A 21,076-nucleotide genomic window follows, 5' to 3' on the forward strand; every position below is an offset into this window, starting at 1 on the left:
TTTCACTTGGAATAAAATCCAAACTCCGATCCATGCCTTTCAAGCCTCTGTATTTAACTGGCCCCTGCATTTACATGGCCCTCATCTCCTACTATTCTTCCCCTGGCTCACTCAGTTCCTGCCACGGCACCTCAGAGCTCCTGCAGTTAGCTGGTCCTTCTGCCTGTGTTGCTTCCATGGATCTTGGTGTGGCCCTCCCTGACTTCTTTGAGAACTCATTCAAAATCGCACTCTCAGGCCTGCCTTCCCTGAGCAGCCTATCTAATATGGCCCTGCCGCACCTCCCCCACCCCCATCACTGTAACCTTCCAGTCCCTTACACTTCTTTTCATTTCTTCTCAGCACTTATTTGTCTAATTGTGACCGCATTGTCTGTCTCTCCCCCTAGGCTCTATGTTATGTACCATTAGTGCAGGAACTTGATTTTGTCACCCATTCTATCGCACTGCCTGGAGCCTAGGAGGCATTCATTAAATGTTTGTTGAATGAATGATTAATTAATGTTAAAACTGTAATTGTTTCATTGATTTACTCATTTGTTTCCCACATCGCCCCCACGTGAATGTAATCTTCGTGAAGACTGGGATCGTGTCCATTTTGTTCACTGCAATACCCCCAACCTTTGGACAGGGCTGTAAAAGTGACAAGTGCAAAGCGATGTTAAAGGAAGGAGAGGGGCACTAAACTGACTGAAGGGGCTAAGGGAATCTTCACAGATAAAACGACCTCTAAACTGGAAAAGAAACAGGGTAGAAACTAAAAAGACGTAGAAGGACTAGATTTCAAACAGAAGAAATCTCGCGAGATGTTGGACAGCCAAGATGGCTCTGCCACTTGCCGCCACACTTAATATGGCGACCAGGGAGCGTTCCAGGAGGAAATCACGCGAGAGTTGCATCACGGCTACAGTCTGTGAATTGAGCCGGGGGTGTGGAGCAGCCAAGATGGAGCCGGCGGTCGGCAGTCCTGGCCTGCTGATTATGAACAACAAGCAGCCCCAGCCGCCGCCACCTCCGCCGCCCGCAACGGCGCAGCCTCCAACTGGGGCACCGCGGACCGCCGGGAGCCTCGTGCCCGGGGGCAAAGCCCGAGAGTTCAACCGCAACCAGCGCAAAGACTCGGAGGTCAGGAGCTTCGGGGGGCGAGGCTAACACCAGGCAGGCGGCGGCAGGGGGTCCGGGCCCGGGGCCACTTTCGGGTCCAGGCTGGGTTTCCCGGAGGGTTCGGCAGGGAAGTTGTCATTTACAGCGAAAGGTGCAGGAAGCAAGGCTGGCATTCCCCGAGGCCGGAGGCGTGAAGGCGGGGTCCCCGCCCGGAGCTTGGCAGACCGGGAGAACCTCCCCGAGCCGCTGTCGGCTCGTTTGCTCCTCTGTGGCCGGGGCTGTGAGCGCGACCTCCGGGTCCCAGCCCCTGGGGAATCCAACCCCTGCCTCAGTTCGGGGTGAAGAGTCAGTGGTCTGCGTGCGCTCCAGAGGGCGGGGCGGCTGCACCCCCAGACCCCCTAGTCATCTCCGGCTTCTGGTCGCGTGGGTTCCGCGGCGGACGGCGTGTGTGGGCAGGGAAGGGACTGGCGAGGGCTGGGAAGGCACCTGGAAGACTGACGGAGCTAATTAGCACTAGTAGTATGCACTGTGCGCCTCGAGGTTGCGAGAGTAGGAGGGGGAGCAGTCCTGTTCACTCTGACCTTAGCCACTGCAGGTTCAGGCCACGGTTTGACAGCGCCCGGTGGTTGGTGTGCCCAGTGCGCCCGATGCTGAACTGTTAAAGATTAGAAATATATATATTTAAACATGCGTTAGGGCTCAGCATCCCTCTTCTCTTGCTAGTGGGCTGTTCCTCCCATTCCGTAGACACAGTAGTCTGGAGCTGACTAGTCACCTCACCCCGAGTTAAAGAATTACTCCCACTGCCTCCGTTGTAGAATTCATGAATGAAGACACGCACGTCGCAGCGCTTTAGGGCTTCTTAATCACCTTGTTCCCAGAGCACTTACTGTGAGGTTTTCTTCACCTGAGAGGACACCGAGGCTGATTAGCAGTCAGGTGCTTATTGATGAGAGGAAATTCCTCATTGTCCCGACATAATGTACCAGGTCATACCAAAGAGTGATGACGCTATCTTTAGACATGTGAAATCAGTTCCTCTCAAGCTTTTGGTTTTTGTTGGCAAGAGCAAACCTCTGATAAAACATCAAAATTTAGCACGTTACAATCAGATACACTTTGAGCTTGAAGTGAATGACTTGAAAAAGCAATGAAACTGACGTTTTAGTAGCCCTTGCATGGTGGGCTTATTGCACATCAGTGGCGACTTCTTAATAATTTTTCAAGTATGGAGGATTATGAAAGTGGTAGGCGTGAATCCACTTTCATCATGAGAGGAGTCCTAGTTTTAAAATAGTTAAAAAGTTTCCTAAGTGGCCATTAAATGCACTTGCTCTTTCTGCCCTTTAATTTCTGTATAGACGCAACACGTGGAAGGTCAGGCAGAGAACACATTTAAGCTGAGAGACCTGCGTAAATCTGTTTTCTTACAGATACTGATGTGGCTCTTTTCTGAGTCATAGCTGAAATCAGTAGGCTGGGAGCATGAGGAATGCCTGCAGGCCAGGGAGGCAGATATTTGATGAGAGTCCACCGTGTGCTACACAGTTTTGATTAGTCCTTAAAAACCTTCAAGATAGATTTGTGTCATCCTCATTCCATAAATGAAGAAACTGAAGCTCAGGAACTTATGAGAGTGTGCACTCTGTTGCGTCGAATAAGGCGTAGAGTTCTTCACGTTATTCACTGTTTGTGCATATATCACTTTGTGGGTGGTCTTTGTCTTCCCAAGTAGATTGTAATTAAGTTCGAGGACTACCTTTCTCTTCACCTCTTCTCTTTTCCCAGAACAGGGCTTCCAAGATGGTGTGTTCTCAGTACTCACCTATCCCCAGCAGTAAAAAGATTCTCTTTGTCATAGTCTCTCCTGTGTGTGGGAGGGAACCCATTTCTGTTCAGCCGCTGCCTTCTCTTGTCAGTTCTCACTGAAATTTGAGAGAAGGGCAGGAAGGCTGAGGGTGTCTATACTCATTTTTTTCTGAGCTATTGGTAGCCCACTAGCCAGAAAGAAATGAGGCTTCCAAAATCTTAGCACCATGTGGAATGGTCATTTCACTGCACAGAGAACATGGAAGCTTCAGTGTTCATTCATCCAACAAGTACTTATTTGAGTATAAGCTATTCATTCAGTCAGTCATTCATGCCAAGTAGTGTGCTGGGCATTGTGGAATCATTGGTGAGCAAAATGGACAAAACTCCCACTCTCGGGAAACTTGGCAGTCTCATGGAGAGGCAGACACTAAACAGATACACATGCGCATATATGATTATGAATTATGATAAGTGCTGTGAAGGAGCAGTGCAAGGTGCTCTGAGAGGGCTTATTAGGGAGACCTGAACTTCCCAGGAGACAAAATACTGTGATACAACATCAGAAAAGTAGAGGCAAGGACGTCCTGTGACACAACAGTGTCTCTGGAAGCATATGTGTTTGTTCCTTTGGAAAACACAGTGATCTTTTGCATAACTCTCCTTTTCTCAGCAGGGCTATTCCGAGTCTCCAGACCTGGAGTTTGAGTATGCTGACACGGACAAGTGGGCTGCAGAGCTCTCAGGTAAAGCACAGGCCTTCGTATTATTTGGGGGTGCTGTTTTTCCTTATTGGTCTTTAATAAAATTAGGAGTGAGTGTCATCTTGGAGTTCATTTTTTCCCCCTAGATAGTCCTAGTAGTGATGTGTATATGTAAAACACGTTAATTATTGGGTTCAAGCCCTTTGTATCTCATAACTTCGGCTTGTCCTTTACTTTCATGAAGCGTCTCTGCATGATCAGCTTACTTGGCTGTGGCCCAGTCCCAGTGTGGACATTGATGTTCCTTGGCCATATGCAATCCCCCTGACAGTGGTCTCTCCTAGAACAGGGGTCCTGAGGAGTGCCAGCAAGTGTGCCTGCATCTGTGCCCATCTGTCGCTGCCACTGCCGCTCACGTGTAATATGAAGTCAGCCTGAGTTGATTCTCATGCCTCCATAGCACAGGCCCTATTCTCAAGCCACTTGAGAGACACACTTTCACGGTGGCGGTCATCCTCTGGCATGGCATGGTGGGGTTGATGCACGTTGGACTGGAAATGCCTGGCTTTATGCCTGACTGGCATCTGGTTATTGGCTGCAAGGGAAGTCAGCATTCTCTCCTTTGTGCACATCAGAGCACTAAGACCCCGTTAGTAATTAGACAGCACAGTCCAGGAGTCACTGTGACTCGGGGCAGAGCTGGGCCTAGAAGCATACCTTCTCTGCTACATGTGACACCTGCTGTAGGACGTGGACATGGAGACGATGACACTTTGTTCTTGACAGAGCTTTACAGCTATACAGAAGGGCCAGAATTCCTGATGAATCGAAAATGCTTTGAGGAGGACTTCCGGATGCATGGTGAGATGATTCCCCCCACTTCTTGGCTCTTTCAACTTGCATCATGAGAGCTCTGTAGGGCTTCTCTTAGTCATCTGAATGACTTAAGTCATCCTGGAGTGGCCTGAGAAACCTGCTGAACCATGATTATTCAAGGCCAGATGGGACATTTAGGGTGGGCTTGCAGGTACTCTGGTGGGGCCTTTTCAGAATGTGAGTATTGGGGGGAAAAACCTTTATGTGATTAAAATTGCACGCAAAAAAGCAGTGTTTCAGGCTGGAAATTCAGATTCATAGGGCAGCAGTGTGGCCTCATCCCTTATATAGAGAGTAATTTATCTTTCTGAGTGTTCTGGTTCTGTGGCAGTCCTGAATTTGATGGGTTAACATGGTGTCCCTCCCACTGTGAGGATTTTTCTGGACTCCAGTGTAAGTGGTCTCTTGCCCGGCAGTGACAGATAAGAAGTGGACTGAGCTGGACACCAACCAGCACCGCACCCACGCTATGAGGCTCCTGGACGGCTTGGAGGTCACTGCCAGGGAGAAGAGGCTGAAGGTGGCTCGAGCGATCCTCTACGTTGCCCAAGGTCTGAGTGGACACCCAGGGACCCCTGGCACCCACTTCAGTGATGCTGCCCAGTCAGATATGGACAGGGGCTCAGTGAGCTGTGCCCTGTGTTTGCAGGCACCTTTGGGGAGTGTAGCTCGGAGGCAGAGGTGCAGTCCTGGATGCGCTACAACATCTTTCTGCTCCTGGAGGTGGGCACGTTCAACGCTTTGGTGGAGCTTCTGAACATGGAAATAGAGTGAGTTCTTCTGAGGGGCTTAAGTAGGGAAAGGGCGGCGGAGGGACAGAGCTTGCAGAACTGGTTTTGAGAGGGTTATATGCGCCACATGGGGTTCTGTTCTAACCAGCCAGTTTGAATAACGGGAGATGCTCACCCAAACGTTGAAGACCAGTGAGGGGCCTCGCAGCCCGCTAACACCAGAGAGCTCGCCAGACACTGCAGCTCCTGCCCAGGCCCACAGTGCCCCTCAGAAAAATAAAAAGCCTTCTCATTTTGAACCTTCAGACTCCATTGTGTTTGCACCACAGGTTTCCCCGCAGCAGGAAGCCAGGCACAAGTCTGACACATGGGCTCAAACAAAGCCTGCTGTAGCCTGTGTCTCCACTAGTCCTTTGCTTGGTGGACAGGTCAGCTGCTGCTCATCTGAGGAAAACACCATCAATAATAAAAGCACTCATTGCGTGCTTATATGTCCCAGGCATTGTTCTTAGGACACTACATGTACTAATTCATGTTAATGAGTTAGCTGCTATTACCGTCCCCATTTTGCAGATGAGGAAACTATGGCACCGAGAAGTTGAGTGCCCAGGGGCACATAACTAGTAAGTGTTAGAGCCAAGATTCAAACCTTGGCAGTCTGGTCTTGGGCTTGAGTCCTTATCCACTGGGTCCTGTGGGTTCTTTTGCAATCTAAGCGCATAGCATAGGGTTTTATCCCCCTGTTGGGCGACACTTGTTGGGGGAGCCATTTCTCTTCCTTCCTGGGGGAAGGCACTGACTCTCGCATCTCTCCTGCAGCAACAGTGCTGCCTGCAGCAGTGCGGTGAGGAAGCCGGCCATCTCCCTGGCTGATAGCACGGACCTGAGGTGAGGCGAGCAGCAAGCCCGGACTCCCTGAGCTCTAGCTGGAGAACGAGGGCAGGGCAGGGCATGGGCGGGCACCTTTGGGTTTCCTCGCTGTGTGTGCTCACCCTCTAATTTGCAGGCGTGATGGACTCAGTGTGATCGGTAGGCCCTACTGAGGGCTCTCCCTAGGTGGGGCCCTGGGTTGAGACTCCCAGTGGAAATCCAGGGTGAAGATGCTTAACAGAGCCACAGTGAAATGTGGCCTCCTGCCCACACTGCTGCTGGGAAACTCGGTGGGGTGGCATTTTGTATTTGGACAAAGCACATGAGGTGGCTCCTTCCGCTTCTGCCTTTCCATGCACAGCTTGATGCCTGTCTGTGTGGGGTTAGTCCTGACAACTTCATGACGTTTCCTGGCTGTGCCGGAAGTAATAGCAACTGCCAAAGAACAAGAACACCTTCCCATTTTTGTACGGATTAGCATCTGACTCTTTTTGTGAATTTGGAAGTTTTCAGATAGATACTGGTGGTGTTCCCCACTGTAGTTACGGTCCCTGGCCATCGCCCTGCTTGCTCCTGATTTCCCCTCCATCATGGTGAACACTTCCTTGCTCTCACCTTGATCATCCACTGCTTTGTCTGATCCAACACGGGCTTCCATAGCTCACACCTGCCTCTGTGTTTTTCTCATTCCGGGAAGCTCAGGGTAGTAAATGCTTTTGGCCGTTCTTGTTCATATCCATCCATTCAGCAGCCACTTATTAAGCACCTGCTTTGAGCAAGCACTTTGCTAGAAACGGAAGACGATCTGGTCCCAACCTTAGCACCAGAGACAGAGAAGGAAGCACCCACCGCAAGGTGCAATGTGGGACTCTTTTAGTTTTTTCTACATTACAGCCCTCCCCCCCAGCCAGCCTTGGTGCGCAGGCCTTTCTCGTGTCGTGTGGGATGTGAGGAAGCCAGGGGGTGCTCCCTTGACCCCCCCATCCTGCTTCATTATAGCTGGCTTTTGTCGCCAGGGTCTTGCTAAACATCATGTACCTGATTGTGGAGACCGTTCACCAGGAATGTGAGGGTGATAAGGCCGAATGGAGGACAATGCGACAGACCTTCAGGGCTGAGCTGGGTAGGACTCTGGGGATTCTGGCTCAAGGCCCTGCCTGGGAATTGAGGCTGGAGGGCTTTGGGAGGGTCCTGTTCCTGCCTGTGGCCCTGATACCTTTGTGTACCCCAGGTTCCCCTCTGTACAACAGCGAGCCATTTGCCATCATGCTATTTGGGATGGTGACCAAATTTTGCAGTGGCCATGCCCCTCACTTCCCCATGAAGAAGGTTCTCTTGCTGCTCTGGAAGACAGTGTTGGTGAGTGCGTCCTTGAAGGGGAATTCCCGTGCTAGGGGACAGGGCAGGAGGGAGAGTTTTCACTGTATATCCTTTTGAGTATTGAATTATATGAATATATAACTGCTTTGATTAAAAAAAAAGTTCTGAAAGAAGATTCCTGAAAGGTGATGGCAAAAAAAGTGTCACTTTGGCCTCACTGCAGCCAAAGAGGACTTGGCCTTTGAATCAGAATAGACCGTTGGCTCCCTGGTTCCTGGAAGCTGTTTTCTGCAGTCATAGGACACGTCTCTCCAGGCAAGCTGCTCTTGAACCTGGAGTTTGCAAAGTGATTTGAGGCAAAATTAGAGCTGGTGTAATTGGGGCCCCCTCAGTCAGATGTCACTTGAAAGAAGAAAGAGTGAGTCCTGTGCCTACATTTTCCTCAGGGTATGGTGTGAAAGCTGACTCTTTCTCTAGCTAGTGAAGGGGTGGGTCCAGGAGAGTGGGCTGGCTAGCACCCTTGGCTTGGGAGCCGCTGTCAGCAGCCAGGCCCAGGCCAAACCAGGAGCCCTTCCCTCCAGGAGGAGCGACCTGGGGAGACAGCGGAGCTGGGGTCTGGACTCCTGCTCTTGCTGGGACTCACCTTCCCCTCTTTCAGAGTGGGCCAGCTCTGCGGAGCCAGGGCTCAGTGAGGTTAGGCCTCTTTAGAGTGCTCTACACATTTGACGTTGGCCAGATAAGCTTGTTGATCCCCCACGAAGCCTCACTGAAGCCAGAGAGGAAAGCCGAATTGCTCAGAAACAGTGAAACTGAGCAGCCTAAAGTTGCTGAACACTGCTGAGGTTTGCTTCTAGGGGGATGTTTAGATGAAGGTGGGTTTTTTGTTTGTTAGTTTGTTTTTTAACTTGAACATCCAACAGTGTATTCCCAATTTGACTTTGAAAGACTGGCATGTACAGCTTTTGAAGCATTTGAGTCTCACCTACTTTTCTAGGAACTTGAAGGGTTAAGCTCTTCAGGTGGCCTTTGTGTCACTCGAGGAGTCTGTTGTACACACAGAGCTAGGCGTGCCTTCTGCACTAGGCTCAGTCAGCCTGCGCATCTCCACTCCTTGCCCCTGTGCTCCTCTCCCATGTTGATGTCGCTCGTTTCTCCTCGGGGTGCATTCAGTCCCTTGTTGGGAGGTTGTGTGGGTCTCTAAAGATATGGGTCACGGTGTCCCAGATGCTTTTGAGCTTGACACAGACAGGGACCCGCTTACGGACTTGTCTTCCCGGCTCTGCGCCTGTCTGTGACACAGTGCACGCTGGGCGGCTTTGAGGAGCTGCAGAGCATGAAGGCCGAGAAGCGTGCCATCCTGGGCCTCCCCCCGCTACCTGAGGACAGCATCAAAGTCATCCGCAACATGAGGGCCGCCTCTCCCCCAGCGTCTGCCTCTGACCTGATCGAGCAGCAGCAGAAACGGGGCCGTCGGGAGCACAAGGTGAGGGCGACAAGGTCCCTACGACTCCTGAGAGTTCTCAAGGTGCACGGGTGCAGTGGCATAGTCACTGGATGAGCCCCAGGTTGTTGGACGGTTGTTGAAGTCTCCCCTGATCAGCAAGTCAGAATGAATGCCTTTAGGGCAGGGACACTGTGTCCCCAGCCCAGGGCCCAGTTTATAGTGGGCACTCAGAATGTGGCACTTGTGAGGGACTTGGGCAAGGACTGATTTGTCACTTGGGGCCAACCTTGACTTCCTCTCAGGTTTTTCCACTGCTCCTGGCTCTCTTCCTACCACCTTTCTGTGTGATCACTTCTTTAGCCTCCATGCCCCTTTTTATCCAGTTCGTCAGTTGGCACTTGTCTGCTCTCCCGTCCCTCTGCTCTCAGGCTCTGATAAAGCAGGACAACTTGGATGCCTTCAACGAGCGGGATCCCTACAAGGCTGATGACTCTCGAGAGGAGGAAGAGGAGAACGATGACGACAGCAGTCTGGAGGGGGAGACATTCCCCCTTGAGCGGGATGAGGTGATGCCTCCCCCACTGCAGCACCCCCAGACTGACAGGCTTACCTGCCCAAAGGGACTCCCGTGGGCTCCCAAGGTCAGGTGAGTCTCAGACTTCCGCAACACTCTGTGCTCCTGAAACCAGTGTTGTCACATCCCCACGCCTGGCACCGGGCCTGAGTTGTCACGTGAGGTCCTGTGCAGGGCCATGCTGGCCTTGGCTCTGCGATGAGCCTCTCTTAAAGTGCCCAGTGCTGGCGCTGGGGGCGTCAGGGTGCTGGCCTTGCACAGAGAGGCCCTTATATGGCTCTTGAGTCAGTAACGTGGGTTAGCTCTTGGTTGGACATGATACTAGTGAAAGGGAGCGGGAAAAAATTAAAACAAGGACATTTAAGTGAACCCATCTCCACCCACCCTGGGGTTGTATATGATTTTTTTTGCGGTACGCGGGCCTCTCACTGCTGTGGCCTCTCCTGTTGCGGAGCACAGGCTCCGGACGCGCAGGCTCAGCGGCCATGGCTCACAGGCCTAGCTGCTCTGCGGCATGTGGGATCCTCCCGGACCGGGGCACGAACCCGTGTCCCCTGCATCGGCAGGCGGACTCTCAACCACTGCGCCGCCAGGGAAGCCCTGTATATGATTTTTGACAGAATATTATAGATGAACCTAGGTTTGCTAGGTTCTTTAGAACCATAATTAAGATGTTTGAGATATATGTGCGTGAGTCAGTGGATGTCAAGGTTCCTGGATGTATATAAATGGTATCTGTTTGAAAGGGCACCAACTTAAGAAATAGATAAACGTGAGAAGATATAGGGGTCATTTTCTTGATCCAGGCTAAAGCCCCAGTTTTCGGTGATCTGTGATGGGAATACAAAACAAGTCATCAGGAAATGCAAGCTAGCCTGATTGAGACAGGACAGTATGACTCATATGAAAAAATCAGTAGCTTACAGCTCTAATTGTAAAAATTGTGAATATCTGAGAAATTCTGTTGTGACAAACTTGTTATTAATATCTGAATAAAGTATGCTTTTAAGTTTGATGTATCACCTTAATCTTATGAATAAACTAGTTACACATTTTTAGATTATTGATCCAACAGCATTATGAAGGACCTTAAAATAGTCTGAAGATTTCAGTTCTTTGTTTTTTTATTTTCTTTTTTCCAAAAAGAAAAACAATTGTGGGAGACTTTTTCTTTTGGCTTCACAGTTTCTGGACATTCTGTGTTTTGTTAACCATGATGACTTGAGATAACATTTAGAAAGCTGCAGTCTTTTCCTTTGGCAGAGAGAAAGACATCGAGGTGTTCCTCGAGTCCAGCCGCAGCAAGTTCATCGGTTACACTCTGGGCAGGTGAGTGTGATCCGAGTTCCTTTTAAAGAAAGGTAGTGGGGTCACCCTCCCAGCCTTTGGTGTGTGGGGACCCAGGCCTAACACAGGGCCTCTGTTATTCTCCAGTGACACAAACACAGTGGTGGGGCTGCCCAGGCCAATCCACGAAAGCATCAAGACTCTGAAGCAGGTAGGTGGCTTTGGGTGAGCTTTTGGCCTAGGTTGGTCCCAAGTGAGTAAAGTGAGACCAGCCCTTTGGGAGAAGCCTTTTTAGACTTCTGTCTGCCTGAGGGAACTGGGGGTGGAGGAATAGGTGGACAGTGGCGGCATCCTTTAAAACAGTTTTTCATGCGTTTTACTTATTTTAACTGAGGTTTTGTTTGGGGCACTTACTGGGGGTTCGTGAAAGATTATATTACCTGACAGTTGGGTTTTAAGGGGCTTAGTAAGTAGCCTGCCTTTTCCTTGCCCAAGTTCTAAGGCAGTTGAGTTAGGGGAGTAGGCAGAGGGAGATTGAAATGCCAGCTTTATTGCCCATGGAGTGATTGGAGAATGAGGCATGAGAACACAACAATAGGTGTCCGGATACCTCACTTCCAGAGTTAGGCAGACTCGCCTACCCAGACCAGGCAGTGCTAGAACCCTGCTGAGCCTGGTCAAGGAGCAGAAGAGTTTACAGGCTTTTCTTTTTTCTGAAGAGAGAAGAGAAAGAGGGGCTGAGACTGTCCTGTTCCTCCTCCCGTATTGGCCAGCCCGGGAGGGGAGGAGTGAGTGGGGGGGGAGGGGCGGGGAGGGGCCAGGAGTGCTCTGTGCACTCGTGTCCCTCCACCTGGGAGGAAGCAGCACGAGTGGGGAAGAGGTGTGGCCCCTAATAGCATGTCTGGAATGTAAATGTTTATATGTTTTTGAAATTTGTGGTACCAAGTGGGCTTCATGCAGGGGCTTTCTGAGCATTTGAGTCCTTGATTCTGAGTACTTGGGTGCTTGATTCTGCTTTTGTTTTCCTCCTGTCATTGTCACTATCTGCAAAACCCCTTTTCTTCTTTAATTTGCTTTTTTCCTGATCTATTGTGTGCTTTTTTACACTGGTTTTAAGAGGTAGGTGCCCACTTAGAAAAATACTTCAGGTTTGGGATTTTAGTTCGGGATCTGTATGGTGACTTAGCGCTCTTTGAGAAGATGGTGTTTGAGGAAAATTGTGTGGGGTCTTTGCCAGGTGTGGGCATTTGGCCAGAGAATGAGGGGTGTTTTCCCTGGCGCCTCGTTCCCTCTCTCTCCAGCACAAGTACACGTCGATTGCAGAGGTCCAGGCGCAGATGGAGGAGGAGTACCTTCGCTCTCCTCTCTCAGGGGTGAGTTGGAGGCCTTCCTCAGTCCGTAGGATCCCAGCTGTTCCCAGCACTGTGCTGGGCCTAGACCGCAAAATGCCCCAGGCCTGCCCTCAAAAAGCTCCCAGTCTGGCTCCCGCTGCAGGGCTGGCGAGTGTCAGGTCCAGGGCTTAAGAGCACAGACTCTGGGCCGGCCACCTTCCTCTGAATCCATTTAGTGGGTAGCGACCTAGGCAAGGTACTGGCTCTCCTTCTGCTTTCGTTTCCTAGCCTGTTAAATGGGAATGACAATAGTACCTTCTCCATAGAGTTGTAGTAAGGATTAAATGTGTTTTTACAAGTAAAGTGTTTGGTATGTTGTATCATTCAAGGTTTGCTATCATTATCATCATTTACATCCATACTTACAGATTCTCCTCCAGCCAGCCAGCAAGCTGGCTCAGGAGAGCATCGTCAGGACCGGGCTTTGTATTTGTACCTATTACCCATTTTGTTGAAAGGGAGAAGAGGAAGTCGAGCAAGTCCCTGCAGAAACCCTCTATCAAGGCTTGCTCCCCAGCCTGCCGCAGTACATGGTGAGTGCACTTCTCCTGAGTGTTCTACCTGCCATGGGGTCCCCTCCCGACAACACTGGCCTTGAGAGCATGCCCGCCAATGTCCTTTAACCCCTCCTCCTGCTGCCTGAGCACCTCCAGAAGGACCACCTCTCAGGGCCTAGTGCTGCCCCTGGCCCCTCTCATCCACACCGTCTGAACAGTCTGCTCCTCCCCAGATTGCGCTGCTGAAGATCCTGCTGGCCGCAGCTCCCACCTCAAAGGCCAAAACGGACTCAATCAACATCCTAGCAGATGTCCTGCCTGAGGAGATGCCGTGAGTATCAAGTCTTGAGTATTGAGTGTGTATGGCTCCTGTGAATGGAGCAGGTCAGGGGCAGAAGGGTAGAGGCGAAAGGGGAAGTGTTTGCTTTTTGGTCCCACTGTTTGCTAGGTTGTTTGCTGTTGTCATTCTTTGTTTTTGTTGTTGCTGCCGCTGCTGTTGTTTTGGCTCAGCTTCTCTGCAGATTAAGTTTAGGGTATTCCTGGCTCAGAAGAAAGAAAACGTACTGGGTGAAATATTCAGTTTTACTGCTTGGGGAGGTGGCTAATTTGGCTGGCCTGGATTCTAGTGTAGACTCTGCCACTGAGTGAATATCTGAGTAAATTGGTGAAAGTCACTTCCTCCTCTGTAAAATGAATCGGACTGTGTTTGACATTTCCCCAAAGGCTCCTTTGAAAGCTATGTGATTGGGACATCCAGGACGTACAGTTTTAGCTTCTGGACAAAAATCAGCCAACAGCTGGACCTGAGCTGCGTGTAGATTCTTTCCTATTTGCCAGTGAACTGGCATGCAGAATATTTTTGAATGTCTCAGGGTGATAGTAAAGTCCTTAGGGGTTCTTCCTCCCTGGGGCACTGACCTCATCTTTTTGATGTGAGAGTACGAACTAAGATCACTTTGTGCTTTGAGAAGGACCTGGGCACTTGATCTCCTGCCTGCCTACCAGTACCACCCAGCTCTGAGGCCAGTTCCCTGGTGGGTGGACCCCTTGCGTCTGGTGGTGACAGCCAAGTGAGGGAGGAGGCAGCGTTGGCTAACACCAAAGGGAATGTCATGGAGCACCAGGCCATCGTGATGGTCCTTGGGAAAAAGCCTCCACGGTCAAATATTGATCTCCTCTTATAAAGATTTATAGTGAGAGCTCCTAAATTTGCAAGAAACTGATTTAAGTAAATTCTTCCTAAATTGATCTGACTCCAAAACCCCTTTCCCCCATAATATGAAACATCTCAATATACTGGTATTCCACAGAACACACTCTGAGGAGCACAGGTTCATATGGTGGCAGAAGCTTAGGGGAGATCTTGAGATGAGAAGTTCAGTTTTGGAGGAAAAGCAAAGAAATAGGCTAAGAATGTGTTTGGGGCATCACAAGGAAGAAATCAATTATGCTGAGCTAGATTGCTTGTTAGGTGGGTGGGTGGAGCTGGGCGTAACCTCTGAGATGTCCGTAGGGTGGGGGTGAGGTGGGAGCTTCGCCCAGAGAAGGCTCAGGAATCCCATCTCTCCTGGGACCACCAGAGAGGAGGGTGCTGCACCTGCTGGGGGCCCACCCGGGTGATTGTGCTTCTAGCACCACAGTGTTGCAGAGCATGAAGCTGGGAGTGGATGTGAACCGCCACAAAGAGGTCATTGTTAAGGCCATTTCTGCGGTCCTGCTGCTGCTGCTCAAGCACTTTAAGTTGAACCACGTCTACCAGGTACCTGCAGCCCCTTCCTTCTGTCCACTGGGCCAGGGCCTCAGGCAGTGCTGCTCCTCTAGCCCCAAAGAACAGAGGCCTTGGCCTTCAAACCTCCTTGAGCTCTGCATGAATGTTCTAAGACACAGTCCTCCAGCCAAGGCCTTTTATCACCGGAGGAAGGAGGGTGAGGTCCCACGGGCATGCTTATATTTCTTCCTGTTGCTTGCAGTTTGAGTATATGGCACAGCACCTGGTGTTTGCCAACTGCATCCCTTTGATCCTGAAATTCTTCAATCAAAACATTATGTCTTACATCACTGCCAAGAACAGGTGATAAGGACCAGGGATCAGGAAGGGGTGGGTATGGCCAGATGGCAGGGCTCCCAGCTGGCCTCTCCCACTGAGTCCGTTCAGCACCCACAAGCCAGTGCTCTGCCAGGCATCAGGACCCAAAGATGAATGAGACATGGTGCCTGCCTATAGAGAGCGCCAGTTTGTCAAACCTGAGTCTAGCTAGTCTAGTGACAGGTGACTCAGTCTGTCTGTGCCTGGATGGCAGGGTTCTCATCCTGGGCTCCAATACTGCCCTTCTGTGCCCTTTTTTTTTGAGGGGACTGGCTGGGCGCTTGCTCTCAAAGGAGTTTGGCCCCGTGCACTATAATGTCTTGTCCCTACGCCATCACCTGGCGCCAGCTGTACTTGACATTGACGGCTCATCAGCGTGATAACACCACAAGCTGAGCTGTTAGCCAGACACAGTCTCCAGTGGCGGCTTGGCATAAATTAATTGCCTTGAGAAGTCCGCCCCCCGCTCCAGATTTATTGCTGTGAGGGATAATGTGCTCTCTCCACCCCTTACAAGATTACGAGCTTGTCTCTGGCTACAGAGGGATCTTACAAGTTCACTCGTAGCAGGTATTTCCCCGTCTTAGAGCTGGGGAAAGTGGGGTGGTGCGGACAAGGCCGATTACTGCTTCTGCTCCCACAAGTGAGGGAGGGAGGCCAGGAGCCAGCAGCTGCTCCTCCAGACTCCAGCCCTCGCTCAGGGCGGGTGCCTGGGCTCTCTTGCCCTGTGCAGCATCTCTGTCCTAGACTACCCTCAGTGCGTGGTGCACGAGCTGCCGGAGCTGACTGCCGAGAGTCTGGTGAGTAACTAGCCTCTTCCCCGGCGGTCCCTTTGGTGTGAGGGTTGTGGTGGAGAGCCTGCCTCCCCCTCACAGGGGTACAGGTTCTTCACAGGTGCGGTCGCTGTTAAGTGCCGGGCTTTTGAAGCACTGTAATTGCATAGAAGGGCTGAGGGGCGGACCCTGCAGAGTGGGAAGATTTGGATTTAGGGCTTGTTTCAGAAGTGTGGTCTTCAGGTGCTGCCGACCCAGAGCTCACCTGGTTGAGTTGTTTCCCTCTCCCCACACTGGAGCTCTCTGGGGCCACAGCTCCGAGGGAGCCACAGCCCCCAATATCATGCTCCATGTTTCCTGCAGGAAAATTCTAGGGAGCACCCCTTACCCTCTGCCAGCTTCTGGGATGGACGTCCCCCTGGGCTGAGGGGAGGAGAGGGTTCCTGGTACACGTGTGGAGAGACTGAGCTGTGCTGACGTCACAGAGGGGAGGGCCTTGGAAACTGCGGAGCACCTGCAGCTGTGCAAGAGATGATTGTTCCTGGGTTTTCCCTGTAGGAAGCAGGTGACAATAACCAGTTTTGCTGGAGGAACCTCTTTTCCTGTATTAATCTGCTTCGGATCTTGAACAAGCTGACAAAATGGAAGCATTCGAGGACGATGGTGAGTCAGCGCAGTCAGCAGGCATGAATCTTGGAGCTCAAAGCAGCATGCCACCTGCTGTCCGGTCCCTTCACGTTAGGGGGCAGGGGTCCCCACCTAACTTTCCTATAGCCACATCCTTGCATTTTAAGGGCTGATCTCTGGTGCCTTGATGAGTTGAACTGGAAGCTGGAAGAGGCTCGGTCATGTGCTGAAACAAATCTACATATATAGAAGGAATTTTCTGTATCCTCTTAATCTCCGCTGGTTCTCCACCAAGGTTCTGAGAGTCTCCTTAACCCTGAGTCTGTGGATCCCTTTGGGGCGGGGAGGTCCATGAATCCTCTGAAATTGGGTATATGTGCACATAGGGATATTTCTGGTGAAGGAATTCATAGCTTTCTTCAGATTCCAGAATGACCCATAATTAGGATGACCAACCATCCAGCTTTGCCTGGGACTTTCCTGGTTTCAGCAGTGGAAGTGTCCCAAGTCCCAGGAAACCCTTCAGTCTGGGGGAAACTGCAGCAGTTGGTCACCCTGCCCCTAACCCCAGAAGGGATAGCAGCATGGTGGTGGTGCAGGTATTTATTTCTGCCCTCAACGTGGGCCTCCCTTTTAACCCTTCCCAGATGCTGGTGGTGTTCAAGTCAGCCCCCATCTTGAAGCGGGCCCTGAAGGTGAAACAGGCCATGATGCAGCTCTATGTGCTGAAGCTGCTCAAGGTGCAGACCAAGTATCTGGGGCGGCAGTGGCGAAAGAGCAACATGAAGACGATGTCTGCCATCTACCAGAAGGTGCGGCATCGGCTGAACGACGACTGGGCTTACGGCAACGGTGAGGCTCCCCACGAGGCGAGGCGGGGCGGGGGTGGAGGGGCGCGGGGAGGTGACAGCTTTCCCTCTAAGCTTCCCTGAGTAACCTGGAAGAGCCCAGCTCCTGCTTCTGTAGCGTCAGGATGGGAGCCCTGGGAAGGACTTGGAGAAGCTGCCAGGCTTGGCATCTGTGATCATACCCATTCCTCTCTGAGCCTCCCCTTTCCTTTTCCAGAAATGGTCACAAGACTTTCTCTGTCCTCTCGTCCTCTCTCCCCGCTGCAGCTGCCGTGGTTCTGGTCACTGAAATTCTCACAGCTCCTGATGGATTCCCTGCCAGTTCCTTTCTCTCCATCAGTGCCTCAGACTTGGCTCTAGTGATCTTTTTAAAATACAGATCCAGTGGTGGTACCTCCCTGAGTAAAATCCTTCATTGGCTTCTGATTTCCCTAAGAATTAGTGCCAAACTCTTAACGTATTTAAGGCCCACACTTTGTCCCTCCGTGTCCTCATCTAATCTGTTCCAGCTTCCCCTCAGCCCAGCTTCCATCACACCTATAGGGCTCTGGGCACAGTCAGTGCACATTGGCCATGCTTTCCCCCAGTTTGTACCCTCTCCCGGCAGCGCACCTCCCCGTACCCCCTAATCGTTCTGCATCTGCATGTGTTCCTCCCCTCCGCACCTTGGCCTCCCTGGCAGAGTGGGTCTTCCCGGTGTCCCCTGAGCTACCCGCACCCTTACGATTCCCGGCCACAGCACCAGGACCATATGGCTGTATCTGCACTCCCAACGCCCTGAATTTGTGCAGAGCCAAGGTGGCCCACAGCACCTGGTCAGGGAATTGAGAGAACAAGCAGAGGAGGGGATCTGCACGTTCCTGCCTCTGATCCCAGAGAGCCAGGGAGAGCGTGACTTTGAGAGAAGCACGTTGTACCCCTGGCTTTCCCTCACTGGATCCACATAAACTGCAGTGTAGCCTCTTTCTCCGTAGCTCTGGCTTTTTGCCTTTGACCTGACTTACCTGTGTGTCTAGGAAAGAAGTCCTGTCAGTTTTCCCGAGGATGGGGCTCGGAGGTTTCCCGCTCCTGGTTGACAGTCAACATTCCAAGCCCAGGCTGGCGTGGCCCTAAGCTGCGGTGAGCCCCAGGGGAGCTGCCACAAGGGCTTGCCTCCTAACCATGGCTTCCTGCTTTGTCCTAGATCTTGATGCCCGGCCTTGGGACTTCCAGGCAGAGGAGTGTGCCCTTCGTGCCAACATCGAGCGCTTCAACGCCAGGCGGTACGACCGGGTCCACAGCAACCCCGACTTCCTGCCTGTGGACAACTGCCTGCAAAGTGTCCTGGGCCAGCGGGTGGACCTCCCTGAGGACTTCCAGATGAACTACGACCTCTGGTTAGAAAGGGAGGTCTTCTCCAAGCCCATTTCCTGGGAGGAGCTGCTGCAGTGAGGCTCCTGGGCAAGAGACTGAAAATGAAAGAAGGGGTGATCTCCAGGTACCCCAGGGGCTGTCCTGGTTCCTTGCTGCAGTGCTCCCATCCCCCTCCAGGTGGCAGCACAGCCCCACTGTGCCCTTCCCAGCCAGTGCTGGGTTGGCTGGGGAGTCTGCATCTGACCTCTCATTGATTCCCAGCGTCCTGCTCGTGAGTGGTCATCTCTCTGCTTGGGATCCTCTCTTCCTTCACTCCTCCGCGCCCTCCTCTCTTGGACATAGTTGGTTGCAGCTCATTTGTCATTCCACCCAAGGCTGGGAAAACCTGGGATGGGCTGGGAACCCGCTGCATCTGAATTTCAGGGGTCACGCTGACTCTTCCTGAGACACAAATCCTTGGCATGTCAGCTTGCCAAAGAGGAGGGCTTACGATTAGAGCCAGGCCAGAAAGTCAGCATCTTGGTTTTGCTTTGGGGGCTTTCTGATGTCATTCCAGCCTCTTGCTAAGTTTCATCTAGAAGCAATTGCAGAGGCTCCTGCAGCTGCCTCAGCAGTTTGGTTTTGGACGGGGTTGGGACAGGAAGAGAAGCTTCCCTTAACCAGAGGTGCCATTTTTTTTTTTCTTGGTGTGCAAGGGTCTGTAAATATATATGAATCTGTGTGTGTTCTCTTGTGTCATATTGGGGTTTTTAATGTGTTTGTGTATTCTGTTTACATTAAAAGGAAGCAAAAACAATGCCCATTGCCTTGTCTGCAGGAAATATGGCCCCTGAATATCTCCTCCAGGTCTAGAAAGAGAGTTTTCTTGCCAGCATTGATAGGTCACCCCCTTGTCCCTGCCAAGCTGCCCACCTTTCTCATCTGAGGGGGAAGGGGGGGGAGTTGGCACTTATCCCAAGTGTTCTTTCCCCACATCAGTCTGGTTTTGCTCCAGGGCGCCCAGCCCCAGGGCTCTGGGTTGCTGGAGCTGTAAGTTGTCTGCACCCCTGGGTTAGAGGTATTACAGTAGGCACCCCAGGCTTCTCTGGATCACACCCCTGAGCTGGTATCAGTATTAGGGAGGGAGGGGCAGGTCAGAGAGGGGCTCGACTGTGCTGGACTCTCACTGGGGTAGATGGGAACTGAGAGGAAGCTTAAGTGCCCAGAGCCTGGGGAAGCAGACCGTCAGGAGTCCCAGGAAAGGGAGTGTCGGGAGGCCCAGGGGCCCGCGTGGCTGAGGGAGAAGCAAACACCTTTGTGGTCGGTGTCAGTCTGAGGCTTCTGGAGCCTGCATCTGGCCTTCAGATCCCCGGACGTGTCTGCCTCCACCTTGCTCCATCTTGACGCTCTGCTTCTGAGGATCTTACCATTCTGATGCTGAGGAAAGGAGTGTTCCCTTTTAGGAATTGCTTCAAGTTCCCTTATCTTACCTGTAGGCCACCTGTAGGGGATTTTAAGTCTCCAAGGGGTCTTGAATAATAAAAGAAACGTATTCTGGGGGAAATCTCCCCTTTGTTGGCTCTTCCGTTCAGTACGTGTCCACTGAGCCTCAGTCCAGGCCCTGAGCTGGGCTTCTAGGACAGGCCTTTATGCGCCAGTGTGATTATGAGCAGCCGGTAGGAGCCAGCAGTGCGTCCGTATGTAAGTCACACGGCCTAGGAGATGGGAAGTCCCTGTGATTGGCCTTTGCCACAAAGTAACTTGCACAGGACAAGGGACTTTGACACAATTTATGTGTGCACAGTGGATTCTCTGCTGTTTCTTACTAGGGTCAATAGGAAGTATGCATCTTGAGGTGGCAATTTGAGTAAGTTGGAATTTCACGTTCTTGCTTGACCACACAGCCTGGTTTACTGAAGCCGTCTGGCTGAGGCTTTGACCTCCTTCCCATTTTTTGATTTCCCCAGATCTCTCCTCTGAAGCTTCTCTGAGGCTTCACCTTAACTAGAGGTGCCATTTCCTCTCTTGGTTTGCAAATGTCTGTAAATATCTCTATATAACTCTGTGCAGAAAGAACACAGAATATCAAAGCAGCAAGGGCTGTAAAGGTTGGGCAGGTGGATCCCGCATCTGTGGGCCCAGGGGCTGGCCCAGGAGGGGAGCTGCCTTACCATGGCCACAGAGTGTGCTCTGGGCAGACTGGCTGTTTGAAGCCTGGTCTTTGTACAGAAGTACCTCTGGAGCATCAGCCCTGCCATCATACCTTGGAGGCCTGTTCTGGCGGTCCCCGTTCTGGGTGCCCTGAGTGTCCAGGTGAATAGGACACCACACTCTTACTTTCCTTGACAAGCTCACAGTTGATGGAGAGCTGGCCATAAAAGCAAGTAAGAGCAGTAGTGTGCTAGGTACTGAGACAGACATCTTCAGGGCTCCACAGGACCCATTGCTCCCAGCTGGTGCCCACCTACTGGAGAAGGGACAAGGCGAGGGGAGGCTGCAGTTGTTGAGGGCAAGGCAAGGGGGCTCCAGCATCAGGAACAAGGGCTCCAAGAGCGGACGCTTTGTGCTCATGCTGGGATGAGCCCGTGGCCAAGGCTGGAGCAGGGGTGAGGTATGTTCTCCCTCTGCCGGATACAGGAAATGCCCAGTTCCTGGGGATACTGGGCTCTGTTCCTGTCTGTGACTGCAGAGGGTCTGCACTTAGGGGTTGTAATTCAGGTTGATGTGTAAAGGACTGGGGGAGGCCGGGCATGAAAACTGAATTCCTCTAATGAGAAGCATTTCCTGATGCTGGACTGAGGCTA

General features: G+C 51.7%; 1 protein-coding gene across 5 annotated transcripts; it reads left to right on the plus strand.

Moving 5' to 3' along the window:
- Positions 1–919: 919 nt before the first annotated feature.
- On the plus strand, positions 920–19,090 carry STRIP1 (striatin interacting protein 1). 5 transcript variants are annotated; one of them, XM_027096286.1, is made up of 21 exons: positions 920–1,124; positions 3,589–3,658; positions 4,403–4,477; positions 4,909–5,043; positions 5,142–5,262; positions 6,043–6,111; positions 7,110–7,216; positions 7,325–7,452; positions 8,714–8,896; positions 9,286–9,503; positions 10,695–10,760; positions 10,866–10,929; positions 12,020–12,091; positions 12,568–12,642; positions 12,840–12,937; positions 14,239–14,365; positions 14,577–14,677; positions 15,426–15,492; positions 16,024–16,128; positions 16,740–16,944; positions 18,124–19,090. In XM_027096286.1, exons 1-21 carry the CDS (start codon positions 945–947, stop codon positions 18,369–18,371), a joined length of 2,514 nt encoding a protein of 837 aa, XP_026952087.1. In that variant the 5' UTR covers positions 920–944; the 3' UTR covers positions 18,372–19,090. The 5 variants fall into 5 exon arrangements, with proteins under 5 accessions (XP_026952087.1, XP_026952088.1, XP_026952084.1 ...); XM_027096287.1 differs by having other exon boundaries at positions 928–1,124; positions 3,586–3,658; positions 4,364–4,477; positions 16,740–16,961; XM_027096283.1 differs by having other exon boundaries at positions 929–1,124; positions 3,586–3,658; positions 4,364–4,477.
- Positions 19,091–21,076: the final 1,986 nt, after the last annotated feature.

Source organism: Aethalodelphis obliquidens, unplaced genomic scaffold (genome assembly GCF_003676395.1).
Source record: "Aethalodelphis obliquidens isolate GAN/ISIS:26980383/991018 unplaced genomic scaffold, ASM367639v1 scaffold100, whole genome shotgun sequence".
NCBI lineage: Eukaryota > Metazoa > Chordata > Mammalia > Artiodactyla > Delphinidae > Aethalodelphis > Aethalodelphis obliquidens.